This window comes from Phaseolus vulgaris, chromosome 8 (genome assembly GCF_051622355.1).
Source record: "Phaseolus vulgaris cultivar YP4 chromosome 8, ASM5162235v1, whole genome shotgun sequence".
In the NCBI taxonomy this organism is placed as follows: domain Eukaryota; kingdom Viridiplantae; phylum Streptophyta; class Magnoliopsida; order Fabales; family Fabaceae; genus Phaseolus; species Phaseolus vulgaris.
The window spans coordinates 6,880,707-6,900,197 of NC_143505.1; the positions used below are offsets into that span (position 1 = coordinate 6,880,707).

The 19,491-nt window shown below is 27.8% G+C and overlaps 1 protein-coding gene across 1 annotated transcript; it reads left to right on the forward strand.

Moving 5' to 3' along the window:
* The first annotated feature begins 13,938 nt into the window (after window positions 1–13,938).
* On the forward strand, window positions 13,939–19,277 carry LOC137825921 (putative methyltransferase PMT15). The gene is given in 7 exon segments (XM_068631731.2): window positions 13,939–14,951; window positions 16,481–16,691; window positions 16,802–17,099; window positions 17,767–18,159; window positions 18,519–18,596; window positions 18,838–19,057; window positions 19,059–19,277. Coding segments are annotated over 7 exon segments (1,914 nt in total). The 5' UTR covers window positions 13,939–14,258; the 3' UTR covers window positions 19,080–19,277.
* Window positions 19,278–19,491: the final 214 nt, after the last annotated feature.

A 19,491-nucleotide genomic window follows, 5' to 3' on the forward strand; every position in this document is an offset into this window, starting at 1 on the left:
TGGTCCATCAGATTGAAATAGGACTGGATCAAACAATCATTCTTCTTTCTCTACCCCATTATTCTTCTTCCTGCACCCATCACTATTTTGAAATTACAAAATTATCCTTCGTATTTTATTTCAAAATGCATGGTAGCGTGTAGGTGGCATCGTGGAGGTATAATATTAGTTAAGATTGAGATAATAACAAACAACTAAGGTTCATAAAATGCATTTCTCACTGTGAACAAGAGGATTAAACTTGAATGTTTTGGTTTTAAGTCATTTAAACTTTGAATCACAATAATAGCGTCTACCACAAAGTTAGGTAAAACTTGTTCCACAAGACAGCACTGTCGTGATTAGTGTTTTTTTAGCTATGAATAACTGAATTCTCAATCGGCAAAAACAGAAAGAACTTCTTCATTTACTTCTCCTTCACACTTTTACTGAGAAATTTATCCTTTGAATGGGCAAGGAAGTTTCATAAATCTTAACCCTCTTTTAAATCCTCTTTCAATGATTTCGTTCTGAAGGGTCTCAACATATCGAGCACCGCCGGCAATGTAAACACTAAAAAAAAAAAACACAGATAGAAAAGGTCAACCTTCGTCATTCAGTGAATTCCACTCGAAAAACTTGCATTCATTTTAGAGAAGGTAAGGTTAAGGGCAGAATGAATGTGTTTTACTTCTTGCAATTTTTTATTTTGACATCGTCATTTTCGATATTAATCTTGCAGCATCCGATACATCCCTCTTCAAATAAAAACATTATTTATTATTCACTTTTTATTACTAACCTTGACTTAAGAATTAATAAAAAAAGGAAAGAAAAACATAATAATATATTTTAAAATTATATAATTTTAATATACTTAATTATTAATCCTTAAAACATAAGAAATTATTATTATTTTTATTTTAGAGATGAAATATATTTCTTGGTGCATTAGAAAACAAATAATTTAAAGTTATAATATCATAAGTTTATTTTTAAATTACAATGTTTAAAAAATAAACTGTTTTGAAAAAAATAAAAATAAATGTACAAGATTATTTTTTTTATATTAAATAAAAATATTTTTTAATTAAAATATTTTTTTGAAAAATTAATGATTTTAAGTTTTCATTTTTTATTATTTTAATTATATTAATTAATATTTTTATTTTAACGTTATATTAATCACACCTCAATATAAAAATTAAGAAATAATATTGCAAAATGTTAAGATGTAAAATTTACAAATATAAACGAAATCATATTTATATAAACTCAAATATATTTAATTTTATTTTGAATATATTTTTTTACGACATTTATCATTCTATAATCTTACTTTTACTTTGAAAAGGGAAAAAGTTATATTAATGGATCTCAACTTTTACCAACTAAATTTAAAAAAAAAAATAGTTTACACTATTTTATCGAATAATACTGAATAATAATGTTGCATAAAACTTTTTATTACTTCTTGTACAATATTATTTAAATTTTATTCAAATTTATACGTTATATTTTCTTAAATGAACATCTTGAATTTAAGTGAACAAAGATAGATAATTTTAGTTTATTATGTTTAATTTGAATAAAAATATTTTTTGCAATAAATTTCTATATTACTAATATCATTTTATGTTACTAAAATGTTGATTATGTTAAACTCGACTGGATTGATGAAATTGTTGACTATGTTTAGTTTGATTTCTAGTCCTGTTGGATTGATAAAACTAATGACTATGTTAAACTTTACTTCCAATTCGATTGGATTGATAAAATTGTTGACTATGTTAAACTCAGCTCGTATGGATTGATAACATCACTAACTATGTTCATATCAACTTCCATCTCGTATGGATTGATAAAATTGTCGACTATGTTTAGCTCGAGTTTCACCTCATATGAATTGATAAAATCGTTAACTATGTTCAGGTCGACTTCCAGCTCGTATGGATCGATAAAATTGTTAACTATGTTCAGGTCGACTTCCAGCTCGTATGGATCGATAAAATCATTGACTATGTTCAGCTCAACTTCCAGCTCATATGGATTGATAAAATCACTGACTATGTTCACCTCGACTTTCAGCTCGTCTAGATTGATAAAATCGTTGACTATGTTCATCCTGACTTTCAACTCAGCTAGATTAATAAAATCATTGACTCTGTGTAGCTCGACTTCCATCTTAGTTGGATTGATAAAATTAATGACTATGTCTAGCCTCAACCCCAGCTCAGTCAGAACATTAAAAATTGACCTTATTAGACGATATTTATTAACCTTATTATGCAACATCTACAAAAACCAACCTCATCAGCTAGTATCTACAAAAATTGACCTTATTAGGCAATTCCCACAATAACCAACTTTATCGGGCGATATTTATAAAAATCAATTTTATCAGGTGGTATCTACAAAAGTTGACATTATTAAGCGATATCTACAAAAACCAACCTAATCAGGCAGTATCTACCAAAAACCAACTTTAACAGGCAGTATCTACAAAAACCAATTTTATCAAGCGGTATCTACAAAAACAAACTTTATCAGATGGTCAACCTTATTAGGTGATATCTACAAAGATTAACCAACCTAGCTCTCTGACATTTGCTTAAAGTCTAATCATGTGTGACACAATTAGGTTCATTTTTCTTAACTTAGGCAATTGTCGAGTCTTAGTCTATATGGTAATTTAAACATGGGAAATTTATAAAATGTTGAAAGAAAAAATGACCATAAATTGATTAAACAACTTATGTCATATTGGGTGATCTAATATTTTCATGAATGACCATAAACCAATTAAGCACAACTTACATCATAATTTATTTCTGAATTTTTTGTGGATAAACCTCTTTGTCTACTCAACTCGAGGGTGTGAGACTCGGTATTGGTAGCTAATATCATCTCCTATTAAGAGAGATTGTAACTTATCTAAAGTTAGTTATATGATTTATTAATAATTAACATAGAGATTTAATAAAACTACCTAATATCTTAGTCAAAAATAAAATGATACCTACTTGTGGTGGTTGAAATCAGTTAAAAAATATATAAATTTTAAATATTAAATAATATTAATTAAGATTCAAAACATACTCACAACTAACCACAAATATACATTTCTAATTAAGAATAAGGAAATTGAAGTTGAATTCTCTAATTTGAAGTGATTTAAACTTTGAAAGGGAAAACTTCTAATGAAGGTATTTATTTATTTGGAACGTCTTTGAAACTTTTCTTAATCAAAAGAAAATAAATGTTATGATATCACTACGCAAGTTGCAAAATTAACTATAGGTTGTGAAATTAGTTTTACAACTTAATTTATATTTTTGTAATTTGTTCAGAGAAAACGTAAGTACTATATACGTTGTCTCACACAATTCTGAGTTTAAAATATGTATTCTTGACACTGTAACAACAAACAATACTTATTATTCCTTGTATAAATTTATTCTTTGACACTGTAACAACAAACAATACTTATTATTTCTTGTATAAATTTATTCTTACAAAAAAGGATAAAACCTTGTTTAGTCAAATTATTTATATAGAGTAACATTCCAATAATTTTTTCCATATCTAATAACCATAATCGGCATGAAATATCAAAATAAATATATAAACATAAATATGTTTACAATTCTTTCATAGTGTTTCAAAATATATCTCTCTTCATAAAACTTTAATTATTTACATAAAATTAAAATAAATATTTAAAAGAAAATAAAAAATTTCATCACCCAGCTTCTCATCGAGAAACTCTATCACATGTAACATCATTTGCTCCCGTATAAATACACAATCATCACAAATTATGGAAAAACAACCACAAAACAAAGCAAAAAGGTAAGCTAGCTATTTTTAAAATTTCTAATATAAATATAACTTTAAATATTCACATAAAGTCATCAATTATCATGCATTTCCACATAACCATCAAGTGTATCAAAATTCACAATTCATCTTTCTCATGTCAGACTTTTACTGACTCATAACACAAAGACACTTGACTCTTATTTCGAAAGACTCGTATATTGAAATTAGAATCCTGAGACCTGCACCTGTCAAACTACTCATTGTGAATCCACACAGTCATACACATAAACATATCAATATCTCATCATCACATCATCTCATATGACAAGGTAAATTCATATGACCTGAAAGACCATATTATATTTCAAACCACAGACAAAGTCATATGAACCTCCATCGACTCTCACCAACTGAATAACTTCATCTATGTGATTTCATTATATCAGTAGAGTCAGGATGTCTCATTATGGGCCTAACAAATCAGTACACCCTAACAACAATCTCAACACAGTATTTCTTTTCCTAAAAATATTATGTCTTGATCACACTTTCACACCATTCCATATCTCATGTAACACATCAATGCACCATTCAATCACATCATATTTTAAACTTTTCTAAACAATCCAAATATATCTCAAAATTCACTTAACACACATAACTAAGTTCCTTTAATCATATTTTTAAATACAATTTAGAATTTTCACTTAAAAACAGTATGTAATAATAAAGTAGGCTTTCAAAGCAAAAAAAAAAAACTTTAAGTTTTTTTTACATAGAGTCTAGCTTGAGCGAAAAATTACTCGTTTGAGTAAGAAAGGACCTAAGAGCATCCAGAATTTCATCTCAGGTCTCGCACTATGTGAGATTCCTTCTCGTTTGAGTGAGAATGGACCCGAGAGCATCTTATCTTTCCATTCTATTCTCGCTTGAGCGATAATTAACTCGTCTGAGTGAGATATGCAGAGAAATCTGCATAATTATGCTAAATTTCATCATTCATAGCCAAACAAAAACAAGTTCAATAACTCATTTCACTTCAAAAGTAACTTACACTATATCAACTATACAAATCAACCAATTTTTCAAATTCAAACAAAAAATCTACCATAAATCATCCATATCAAAATCAACATATTCACATTTAATTTCAAAAAATATTATGCATTACTCATAAACAATCAATCATGCAAACAAAATTTAGAATTGGTGACCATGTCACCCCCACATCCAGATCTTCTAGCCTAGGGTTCTATTGAAAATTAAAACTAGCTTCCCTTACCTGAACTTGAGCAGATGCTTACTAAGAGCTCTAAACCAACCAAAATCTTAAGGATAGCTTAACCTGCACCATAGAGTCCTAATAAAAAATCTAACTATATCACTAGGACCTTGAGCTAACAGAGATTAACCCTGAAGCTAAAAGACTCACATGCAAAGTAGACTAACCTAACCAGTTCAAAATTTGACTCAAAGAGAATAGCAAAAATAAACTTACTATATTAAAGATTTTGATCTGACAATCTTGTAATATTCACTGTCAGGAGTTTGATGGCGGACTCCGATTATCAAACTGATGAGCGAAGATATCAGAATCTTAAAGAGAAGAAAGAGGAAAAAATTAACTTTTAAATAGATGATGGTTCTTTTAAAATAAACCTGAATAACTGAATTTCTATTTATATACTCTTTTAGCTTTAATAATAAAATATTCAGATGTCATTTTAATTGTATCACTTCTATTCTAAAACTCTTTTTCTCAATCCTTACTTATAACAATACAATTCTTATTCAAGTTCATGAGCAATTCAATCATATATACCAATTCAACTTTCAAATTAAAATAAATAAAAAAATCAACCAACTATCAATATCCAATCAATTCTTTTATTCTCAATTTTTTTAGCAGGTAAAATTTTATATTTCAAAAAAAAATACAAAAGGTGCTGAAACTCTTGTCCACAAATATACACACAAAAAAGGCTATATCATATCTTGGTCAGATTTTCTTGTACCAAACCCTTCATGCCCTAGTCATCAATACAGGGTATTTCATACCTACAAAGTTCCCAAAAAGATGACGAAACATACTAACACCAAAATGTAATCTATACACTTGCATATATGAGTTGTGGGAGTTTTCCTACACTGATCCGCAACAGAAATATTTGCACTTCAAAGCTGCTTGGAACATTTATTACAGTGTGTTTAGTGTCTTGGCTTGACCTTTATAGAAACAGTATCTCCTTTTGCCCTTATATTTACAATTCATCTGCTTGTGGTCATTACTCCCACATCAACAGCATATGTCTTTTTACAAATTTTAGGCATGATATACGATATAAGCACCAATCTAAGTAACAAAAACCAACTATTTATTTTTTACTTGTTATTCAAGATCATGATTTCAAATGAGGTAGAACAAAAGTTTATTTAACACAACCTTCTAAATCAACTTGAAACTAATCTTGAGTCTTTCCAAAGTTCTTCAATAAAAGACTTTAAATACTAAACTAGGTAAGGGAAGTGTTAACGTACTCACATAAAACCTGACTCAGAAACAAACATAATACTATCTACCTGAACTAACCAATATTAATCCAATTGTTTCAGATTAATTTCATATACTTATACCCATCTCATGCAAAACACACAAAGAAAGAGAAGTTTGAGATCTAAAGAAAAACAAAATTTGATCAAATTGTCTCAATCTTTGTATAGGAGGCTATCACATCTCTAGAAAAAAAAAAGTGTCAACGGTATTTGGATTATGCAATAATTTCATAAGAAGTAATAATTTATGTGTATGGTGGGAGCTTGCTACGTTGAAAATAGGATAAGAAAAATGAATATGATAAGATTATATGGAAAGTAGTCACGTTGGCAACTCTTGTTTAAAAAGATGTGAGCACATGAAGTTTGGAATATAATTAATTACACGTAATTTTAAAACGTTAAGAGAACGTATAGGTTTTATGTGCAGCATAAGATACGAGAAAGTGGAAAGATGGCAAATGGCACGACCTAGGGTAGTCTCTATCGAATATTAATTTAATATTCAATAATTGGTCCTTTTGACATGCAAAAATAAACAAAACATAGACGATGATAGATCATGATAGAAGAACCATAAGAAAAAGTTATAAGAGAAAGATAAATAATAATAATAATAATAATAATAATAATAATAATAAATTGACTGAGTATTACACATCCTAACTATAAATTAGAGAGAAAATAACCAAGCCAACTAAATTATATAATATATATATATATATATAGTTATTACTAAATAAATTTTGTAACAAGATATATAAAACCTATTTTAATAAATTTAGAAAGACTTCATAAGAGAATAAGAATATTGTAAAACTAAGTATACATAAATTAAATTGAATTAGAAATATATAAATTACTATATGTATGTCTAATTTGTATTTATGAAAAAAGTTGGTTTTTTTTTATTATTAATTTTTAATTTTTTATAGAGAAATTTGTTTACACTATAGGAAAAAGATGAAATAGAAACCAGTTTTAGATAAAAAATAATAATTAGTTGTTATAGCAACTAATTATTTTTTATCACTAAAAATGAATTTTTATTTCATGGTGTTAATTATACCCTAAATAAAACAATACATAGAATAAATTAAATAAAGTAATCTATCTCAGTTATTGTATTTTAAAAACATTTTATTTTTAAAATTTGTGTTCTTATAATTTCTTTTCGAGATTTTGTACCGGCACTTTTGTCACTTAAATAGATTACTTTTAATTTATATTAATTGCATTTCTATACAACTATAGTAATTATATTTATTGATAATATAATATTATAATAAATTATTGATTTATTAATATAAGTTTATCGATAAATTCATGTTCATGAGTAAGTATTTAATTATTGATGAATTTTCCAGATGAATAGAATTAGTAATAGATTTTATTGATGAATTTTTATCCGTCTATAATAATTTTATGAATGATAAGAAAAAAAATATATAATATTTTTTATACTCATAAGTTAAAATTTGTCGATAATTAAAACTAAGAAAATATTTATCGGCAACTGAACCTCAAACTTATATATCGATAAATTTTTTAATAAATTTCACAAAATTAATATAATTATAATAAAAGTATTATTTAAGATAATGATAGTAATAATATTAATAATAAAAAATAACAATATTTTTCTTAATTTTAATAATATTTTTAAATAATAATAGTTTTTAAATAATAACAATACTAATAATTTTCTTTAATATATAGCAAAATAAAAATATTAATTTAATAAATTGATGTAATACTAATAAAGATAGTAAAAATAATTATGATAAAATTAAAATAATTATGATAATAATTATAATAATAATAATAGTATTTAAAAAATATAATAATTTTAATATTATTAGTTTTATTTTATATTAATATTAATATAAATAAAAATAAAAATATTAATTTAATAATTTGTATTAATAATAATAATACACATTATAATCATGAAGATAATAATAAAAAATAATTACTATTATTCTGATAATAATAATAACAAAAAAAATAATTATAATAATAAATCTAATAATCATATTAATAATTTTCTTATTAATAAAAATTTATGATAATAATAATATAAAAATTTTATTTTATATTACTATATATGAAAATGAAAATAATAATTTAATAATATTAAATATGATAACAATAATATGAAAAAATAATTATGGTAATACTTATAATAGTAATAATTTAGTTTTATTAATAATAAATTATGATAATAGTAATACTGAGAATCTTATTTTGTATTAATATATTAAAACAAAAATATTAATTTAATATACTGATGTAATCATAATGACGATGATAATAATAATAAATATAATAATATTTAAAATAATTATGATAATAATTATAATAATATTATTAATAATTTCCTTATTATTAATAATAATTTATTGTAAAATTAATATTAATAAATTTAGAATATATATTGAAATGAAAAGATTCATTTAATAATATTAATATTAAAAATATTAACAGTAATTATTATAATATTAATAATATTAATAGTAGCAATATTAATAATTTTAGTAATAATAATAATTTTAATATTAATAATAGTAAATTAATTTTAATAAAAAAATATTGAATATTAGTAATAATAATAATAATATTGGTAATAATATTATTAATAGTAGTAATAGTATTAATAATAATAGTAGTAGTATTAATACTAACAATAATCTTAATAATAATAATATTATTCTTATTCTTATTTATATTATAAATACAAATATTAATAATAAAAATAATAATAGTATTTTAAGAATAATAATGAAATCACTAAATTACTTTGATTTAGTGATTACAAATTTTCTCTCATGTATTAGGTGGATTTTTTTTTATGGTATTACTGACATATCTTGACTGACAGTAATACTATTTTTTTGTAGTAATTTATATTTTTTTAATTTATTAATAATAATAAATATATATAATTATATACTTAATATATATATTGGAAATTATATGAATGTATTAGGAAGAAGGTTAATTGAACATATATGACGTAAATATAACTTTTTTCTATTGAACATATATGAATATATTATGTGATGTAATGGTAGTAGAATATTTTCCATAAAAAAATAAAAGATAAAATATAAAAAATTCAAATTCAAATTATTTTATACATAAATTAAAAAAAATAAAGTGTATAAAATAAATTATACAAATTAATGTATACATAAACTAATTTTAATTTATAGAATTTTATATTAATCATAAAGTTTATTAAATAGTTAACCATTAATAAAGAAACTTGTTATGAATTGAAATTGGGAGGATGAATTGAGGTAATTAAAACTGAAAATATCAAAATTAAACGGAACTTAAGAAAAATCAAAGTATATTAAATCATTTTTAAAATATAGATTTTATAGTGTTGGAATGTAAATAGCACTTTGACATTTTGATCTAAGAGAGACCAAAAAAGAACTTTAAATATCTATATAAAGAATTTGAATTTTGATTAAAAAGCATAATTGTAAATTGTATTTTTGGTGGAAGTAAAAAAGTTGTGAAATGATAACTTATTTAGACTCAAATAAATCAAGAAACTAAATTAATCTCTTCTATCCATCACATTTTTTATTTGCAAAAATTAAATTTAAAGTATTATTTTTATTTAAGAAGACTGAACTATAGACTAACAATTTGTTAGTAATATATTTCATTTTCTTAAAATCATAAAACTACTACTTATATTTTTAAATTAATCCACTACCATTGTTATGCATATCGAAAAAAGTTGACTCAATAATAAGATAATATTTTGAATAAATTATATTGTTTAATACTCACACATATTTTCTCATTTTATGACATATATTTATTTTTATATTTAATAACTTATAAATGATATACATATATATATATATTAAATTAATTAATTAATATTTCTAGATAATGTCAGATTTTATTCTAAAAATCTCTCTTTCTATATGTATACGTATACGTATATAGATACATATAGTATACTAATATATAAGAACGATATACTTTTAATAAAAAAAATTGGTATACACAATACTTTTATAATTTTACCTTAATCTTGTAATAATTATTTCTTTTATTATGATAATTGTATTTTTTTAATTCTTGTAATTGTTTTTTATTATAGTAGAAAATTATGAACACATAAACGCAACAAAAACATGTGTTTCTATTAGTATTTAAAACTAATGGTAAAGGAAGAGGTGAAAAAAATATTAGCTATAGAGGGGACGTTAAATAAAACTAAAAATCTTTTTTAGTATTTTTAGAAAATGGTAGTTAGTAAGTAGTTTAAGGCAAAAGTCCAACATATTAAGATTTTTGTTAGGTGCTAAAAATAGCTAACTATAAAACATGTTCATATCCATATTAGTTTTGTGAAAACAACATATTAAATAAAATATAAGTATTTTTGTCTCATAAATGATGTAATATTATGCGACTTTTGTTAATAAGGTATACAGAAGACGTAAGTGTTTATTCGGTTCTTATTTTTTTAAAAGTATATTTTTATTTTCTTTAAGAAATTATGATTTTTACGAAAAACTTAATAAAATTGTATTTTTCAGCTTGAATGAATTGTCTAATAATTATTTGCTTATGATCTTTCGTATAAATATTTTTTGAATTGATCTTTGACATAAGAGGCTTTAATGAAGATATACTTATGCTATGAAGAGTGGAAAACTGAGTTGAAAGAGTGAAAATAAAAAATAGAAAATGAGCATTAGATAGAATGGTCAACAAAACTCAAGAATAAGTTAGTTTTGTTAGTTTTTTAGATAATTTTGTGAACCTAATTTCAAATGAAACCAAGATCCACCCATTTGTAAAGCTTCTAAATCTAAATAAAGTGTAGTTGTAGAAGAAAAGTTATGCATCATCAAGGACTTAGACGCGTAACAGTTGAGTTTAGTTTTTAGTTTCTAGTTTTTTAGTTTTATGTTAACCGTTTTTATCATTTCTAATTCTAAGAAAGTTTTTTCCTTATTCTTCATTTTCTCGTGTTTCTTCTTCTCTCTACGTCGCTTTACATTCTACATATATATAAAATTATTAGAAAACTATTATATTAAAAAAAATATTTTTTTTACTGTAACACTATATTGATTTTTGTTTTGATTCAAACTAATTTAGATCATTTAGATATTTAGATATTTATAGTATAAAAATGATTGTAATAGATCATTTCGTATGTGGAACTCATTCAATTTGAGGTACCACTTCATCAATCCATTGAGAGTGGTTATATTGTACATCAATTTGTAATCAAAACAACAATAAATTCAAAACACACTAACAATCATTTTACATACAAAATGACTCATTCCAATCATTTTCATACTACAAGTAACTAGATGATCTAAATTTAGAAAAAAATAAAAATTAATTTTATATTATAATATAATAACGAAAAACATATTTAACTTTAAAAAAATTATATACTCATATTTTATTTGATAAAAATTGTAAATATATATATATATATATGTATATATATATATATGTATATATATATATATGTATATATATATATATGTATATATATATATATATGTATATATATTTATTGGAAAGTTGTATTTTGATTTCAAGTTTTAGGTAATGGCAAGCCAAGTAATCTTTTAATGTCTTTGATGTTCACACTTTATATTCATGCTTAACAGCTCACACTTAAGCTGGGATGCCACATTGAATAACCAACACACAAGAAATTTTAGCCAAATGCAGAGTCCAACCACTCTTGTATATACATTTCTTCTTCTTCTTTTTTTAGTTCTATATTTTGATTATATTTTCTATATTTTTTTACTTTAAAAGATTATAATTTTGCTCGAACCGCCGTTAAATATTAAATATATTTTTTAATATAGTTTAGAGGCAGTTAAAATCGACTTTAATATTAATTATTTCGATAAATATATTAAATCGATATTATGATATCGGTGAAGTTAAAATTTAATTTTTTAGTAGTGTCAAATCGTTTCATATACTCTTTTTTTAATGTAAAATACAAACATATCATACTTAAATAGCTTATTAATTGCTCTTATATTTTCAAAAAAAACTTTTAATGCCAAATTTGAAATCAACCAAGTACCCAATCCTAAAGATTTACGTTTTCATTAGGGTCAACATCATGTTGATGATTCTGTGAGCTGGGGAATAGCTTATAATAAATAAATAAAATTATATATTTTTCCGTTTTGAGAATTTTCAGTTTCATCTCTTAAAATTAAATTTGCACATCACGTTACGTTTTCCATCCATTTGGAGAAAAACCTCAGTTTCCATTCCCTTTCACCTCTCTCAGTTTTGTCACTTTACCCAAATGAGTATTCATTACTTTAGTCTCTGTTTCCAAATAACAAAAATTGTAAAATTCCATCGTATATACATTTTTAGACTAATTATTTTGAATGGAAATAAACTTATAAATAGTATTTGCTTTAAAATAGAAAATACTTTACTACATTACTAATCCGAATCTTCCATGTTCTTCTGGAAATAAATTATTCCTCAACATTATCCTTTTCTCTTTCTAATTAATACCATCATTCCTTTTTTATGACATTTGTTTCTTCTTATGCATATACATACACTAACATTATTTATTTGTATTCATTATTTATTAAGGTATGGTTTCAAATTGATCTGGTAATTTAATTTTATTAACAATTATTTTCTTATACAAGGATCTTAAATCTACTACTCTTCATTCATAAATTTTAAAAATAAATAATTTGAAAAAAAAATATCGGTGAGACAAATTATAATTGAATCCTGATAGAGTTTTAATTAGATAATTATTGAATAGGGGATTTTGGTTGTATCAATTGTCACGTTAATTAATATAGAAAAAATAAGTTAAATCACAAGACTCTGTATTTGAGTGAATTAACCAACTTTTCCATCCAAAAAAGTCAAGTTGACATAAAAGAAAACATATTTTAATAATTAAATATCAGATTTTGATTATATCAATTCTCATGTTGGTTTAATGAAATAAGTAAAACCATAATCAAATCAAATTAAAATGGTTCATCCAAAATAACGGAGTTGGTATATATATAAAAGAAAAGAAAAATGTTGTTAACTGAAACCAATTCATTTACAGTGGTATTAGCATGTTTTCAGTTTTAATGATGATTATTAAACATTTGCATATTTATAGTAATAAACTAAAACTGGTTTAATATAACCTTTAAATAATTCTTATAAAAATTAATAAAGTCATTAATTGAATTTAAAATAAATGGTTGAACAAGAATTTTCAACTCATGAATATACTGTAATAAAACTCATCAAATATTATTAGCATTGCGTGTACAGAAGGAGTATCAGCATGCAGATGAATAAAGTAATTCAAAATTTGAATAAATATTTAAGTGCATTAAATATGGTGAATAAAAATTTTGTTCGCTTGTAATACTTTTGTTAAATTTAAACATATTTATTTATCTCTTGAACTTTAACATAACATGTGAAAGAAGGAAACGTAGTAACACGAAGTGCTTATTCATATTACACTCATTCATTTCACCACAAACAAACAGTCCACTCATCGTCCATTAATTTCACACAAACGCACAGTCCAAGCAAAGCAAGAAGCAAACAGAAGAACCTGATTCCACCACCACACTTCTCTCTCTCTCTCTCTCTCTCTCTCTCTTTTCTTCTCCTTCTCATCAACTCTTCAACCATGTGTGTGTGCGTCTCTCTCTCTCCACACGCTCTGGTTTAAATAATAACGCGTCTAGTTTCTCTTCCATTATGCTCTCACACCTCCCCATGAAGACGCATAACACCGCCATATAACAACAACAACACCCTTCGCAACAAACGCCAACACAAACCCTTCAGTTTTGCTTTCACTTTCTTTCTCATTCATCACTCAAACAATGGCCAACTGGGCAACCCTAGTTCAGAACTGCGTTTCCAAGAAGCAAAACAAACAACTCACAAGACTCTACCTTCTCACCTTCACCACCTTTCTCTGCACCCTCTTCTACCTCCTCGGCCTCTGGCACCACTCTCCGCCCTCACTAGCCGCCATTTCAGCCGCCACACACCTCGCTGGCCGCCGCAACTGCCCCGACCCAATTTCCAATTTCCTATCCACCATTTCCAATTCAACTTTGGATTTTTCATCCACCCATTTCTCTCCCGATCCGGAGGAGGGCACGCGTGCGTTCCACGCGCCTCCGTGCGATGCGACGCTGGCGGAGTACACTCCCTGCGAGGACGTCAACCGGTCGCTGAAGTTCCCCCGCGAGGACCTGATCTACCGCGAGCGGCACTGCCCAGTTGAGGCGGAGGCACTACGGTGCCGAATTCCGGCGCCTTTCGGCTACCGCGTGCCTCTGCGGTGGCCGGAGAGCCGCGATGCGGCGTGGTTCGCGAACGTGCCGCACAAGGAGCTGACCGTGGAGAAGAAAAACCAGAATTGGGTCCGGTTCGAGGGTGACCGGTTCAGGTTTCCAGGGGGTGGGACCATGTTTCCACGTGGCGCGAGCGCGTACATCGATGACATCGGAAAACTCATTAATCTAAAAGATGGGTCCATCCGAACCGCCATAGACACTGGCTGTGGGGTACGTGCTTTCTTGAATCGGTTCGGTTTTAAGAGTTTCATTCTTTCAGACAACCTGTTTTCTTGTTTAATTTTACAGTAAAATGTCTTTTCAGATCTTTAATTTTCGATTAAAAATGATCTTATTTTTTTTATTCAGTATACGAATTGCAGTGAATTTTTTTATTGAAATTTGAGAAACCTGAATCAAATCACATTTTGTACTTTATTTTATTTTGTTTTTTCTGTTGAAGCTCTATGTTTTTTGGTTTAAGGTGAACCGGGCGGTTCACCACCTTTTCATGGATTTTTTTAACTCTATACTTTATTTTATGTTATTTTCTGTTGAGGCTTTATGGTTTATTTTGGATTCAGGTGAACCGGGTTGTTCACCACTTTTTCATTGGTGGTTTAACAACTCTAGAATAATGGCCCTTGACCAATAGGTTATTTTCGGAAAAGATCAACTCTTTTTCTGGTATCGGGAACAATGTGAAATTTTGTCTTATTTGGAATGTTTCGAAAAGAGAAAGAGGATGAATCGGGATTGTAAAATCACATATACGCTACGTATTCTTTCTTTTGATGTTTTAAGAAAATGTTTTTTTTAAGGGATGGAATATTTTATTTGAGAGATCATGTGGGTGAAAGAAAAAAAAAAGGACAGAAAATTAATCAAAAATTAAATCCCGCAAATTTTGATTGGACATGTTCTTCCAACTTTTTAAAATATATTTTTAATATTTTCTCCGTTTGACTCTCTTTTTTAAACGTTTAATATTTTATAATTTTTATATTGTGAATGCCATGTATCTAGGGAATGATTGTGATTGACTTTGACGTTTATCTTCTACGTGTATCGAAATTTTGTTTGGAAACATATAATCTAAAAGAACCGAGATAAGTAGATGAGAATGGAAGCTAATATAAGCATTTGAGTGATGTGAAAATTGGAACTATGAATTTGTCCAGTTGTGGAGGGAGGAAAGTGAAATGGGAATCACATAAAACTAGTTTGCAAAACAATCTACTTAATTCTTCAGATCGAAGTAATTGCCGTCTTGACTAAGAAAAAGTACTACGCACTAGGTGAAGCATACATTTTTTTCTTTCTTGTCTTAATCATTTGGACTGAATTACTGAATGTGTTTTTCAATTCAATTGGTGCCAATCATGGTGGTAACATTCTTGAAATTTATGGTGTTCGTTGAAGAATTAGTGGAAAAGGACAATCTTAATTATGGAGTTAGATGTTGATTTACAACTTACTAAATCAAACTTCATTATTAGAAGAAGACGTTTTGTTGGACCCCTCCAGCTTATTTCTCATGGTTTTCAAACATGTTCCATTTGGACCATTATATTGGTAATCACACACACATATATTAGCATCATTTTTTTGTACATTGGAATGCTTTTCTATTAAAAATTAACACATTACAGACCTACTACAATTAACCTGTTTAATTACACCAGAAGAAGAAGCTCATTTTTGTGTGTGACAAATTGTTCACTTGGCCTAATTTAATGATTTGTTTATACCATTATCAGGTTGCAAGTTGGGGAGCATATCTTCTGTCACGTGACATTTTAGCAGTGTCATTTGCACCAAGAGATACACATGAAGCTCAAGTTCAATTTGCTCTTGAACGAGGGGTTCCTGCATTGATTGGAGTTCTTGCCTCAATTAGGCTTCCTTACCCTTCAAGGGCCTTTGACATGGCCCACTGCTCACGTTGCCTCATTCCCTGGGGCAAGAATGGTGCATATACATACATGCCTCAAAACTTGTGTGAATATATTTGTGCATATTTTTAGGAAGCTATTTTGTGTGGACTAATTTTGTTTGTGGTTTGCAATGGTGATTGGCAGAGGGAATTTATTTGACAGAAGTTGATAGAGTGCTGCGTCCTGGTGGTTACTGGATTCTTTCAGGGCCACCAATAAACTGGGAGAGCCACTGGAAAGGTTGGGAGAGAACTCGTGAGAGTCTCAAAGAGGAACAGGATACAATTGAGAAAGTGGCAAAAAGCCTATGCTGGAAAAAATTGGTGCAAAAGGGTGACCTTGCCATATGGCAGAAGCCCACCAATCACATACATTGCAAAATAACAAGAAGAGTCTTCAAGAATAGACCCTTTTGTGCAGCAAAGGATCCAGACACAGCATGGTAACGGCAGTACCAATCTTAAGATGGCTAAAATCTGATTTAGGTCTTTCATTTTTTATCAAATTTGATTCCAGTTCTATATTTTAAAAATGATGATTTTGATTATTGTACCTTTTGATAATTGGTGAATTCTTATCTCTTATCATTAACAAATACCATACTCAAAATTCATCATTTAAAATGTATATAGTTGGTGGCAGATTTAGGATGAGAATAGACCCTTATGGCTGACAATTGAGGGACCTAAAATACATCTAACAAGGAGATAATTCTCAGATGATGGAAGATTGATTAACAATCACTGTCACTGTTAGTTCCGTGTGCTATTGATTTTGCTTTTGAGCTAGTAGCTTTTTCATCTTCTCTTTTGTAAGGATAAAAAGCATACTATGCTTGCTGCCAATGAGAGTTTAGTAGTGATACCAAAACCACTTGGATGATAAAGCTTTCAAAGTGACTAGTCAGTAGTCAGTGAGTGCAACCATTATCTAGCCACCCAAGCTCGTGTTGCTTTTTCCATCTTGTTTCTCACTCCGTTCCTTTAGCTTCCTGAATCTAGTTGATCAGCCCAAAAGAGAAGATTCTGTCTGGTCCCCTAATGTTAAATATTTTATTTACATGCTTTATGCACCCTTTTCACTCTTAACATTTTTTTTTTCGTTGTCAGGTACACAAAAATGGAGACCTGCTTGACACCACTGCCAGAGGTGAATGACGTGAGTGAAGTTAGTGGCGGCGAATTGTCAAATTGGCCTGAGAGATTGACGTCAGTGCCACCAAGGATTAGTAGTGGAAGCTTGAATGGAATTACGGTTGACATGTTTAAAGAAAACAGTGAGTTATGGAAGAAGAGAGTAGCATACTACAAGACCCTGGACTATCAGCTAGCAGAGCGTGGCAGATACCGTAATCTGCTTGATATGAATGCTTACTTGGGAGGCTTTGCAGCTGCACTGATTGATGATCCTGTTTGGGTCATGAACACTGTCCCTGTTGAGGCTGAGCTCAACACACTTGGTGCCATTTATGAACGTGGATTGATTGGAACCTACCAAAACTGGTATGTCTTTCTTCCATTTGCTAAACGGTAAATTAGTTGATGGATTCATTCTAGGAAAAGTAGAACATAGTTGGGTAGAAAGTAGCTTTCTGATTGAGTGATTAGATTAGAACCATATCTCACTTTAACAAATTTAAATTTCTTTATTATGGATAGGTACAAGTGGGATTTATATAACCAGCTTAATTTCTGTTTATCTCTGCTAAATGCTTAAACACAACTCAATTGCTACCAACTTTTGTCCTTTACCATAGACAGGACACTGTTCTACAGATACACTTGTTTTCAATCTATTACCATCAATGATTTAGAATTGATATGGAAGTTAAGGTTTATTACTAACTAACTATTGTTTGCAGGTGTGAAGCTATGTCCACATACCCAAGAACTTATGACTTCATACACGGTGACTCAGTTTTTAGCCTCTACCAAAACAGGTAATTGTCAATTTGGTCAGCTGAAAAGTATTACAGGGACGGCATCTTCTGGTTTCAATGTCAATTTTTGAGAATTGAGAAGCAGTGATTCGATACTTTTAAAGTTGACTAAGTACTATTTCAATAGTTGATTCAATGACTTGAAAACTGACAAATAACTACTTCAATAGTGGTTGAATAATTTTAAAATTGAGCAAGAAATTATTTGAACTAATTGTGTTATGAAACTAATTTGTCACAGGTGTAAAATGGAGGACATTCTTCTTGAGATGGATAGAATTTTGCGGCCACAAGGCAGTGTGATCCTGCGTGATGATGTGGATGTGTTGTTGAAGGTGAAGAATTTTGCAGATGCAATGCAATGGGATTCCAGAATTGCAGACCATGAAAAGGGGCCTCACCAGAGAGAAAAGATATTTGTTGCTGTTAAGCAATACTGGACTGCTCCACCCCCTCAACAAAAATCAACATAGAAAGCTCTAAATTCATCTTCTTTCTGGCTCCAGATATGTGTAATTTTTTCAGAATTCTATTCTTTTCCAACCCCGGCTTCTCTGGGTGGTGCAAAGTGAAATTTTTTTATAGCAATTATCATTTCTTATGTTTTTCACTTTTGGGTAACTTATCTATCCTGTAATACTTCAAACCTATCAATCAAATGAGAGATTAACTAATGTTGAATAATGTGTGCAAAGGAACCAATTCTGATTTTTTTCTCAAGAATAATATCTTCTTTTTTTTAAATTATTCAAATGGACTGAGTCCGTACCAAATATCATTTTAGAATTTTAATCTCTTATTTGTGGGAGAATGTACTTCTGAAATAATGAAGACTAAAATGAATGTATTATAACATAAAAGAGACGGATATCAAAACTTTACAATTTTATAAGAA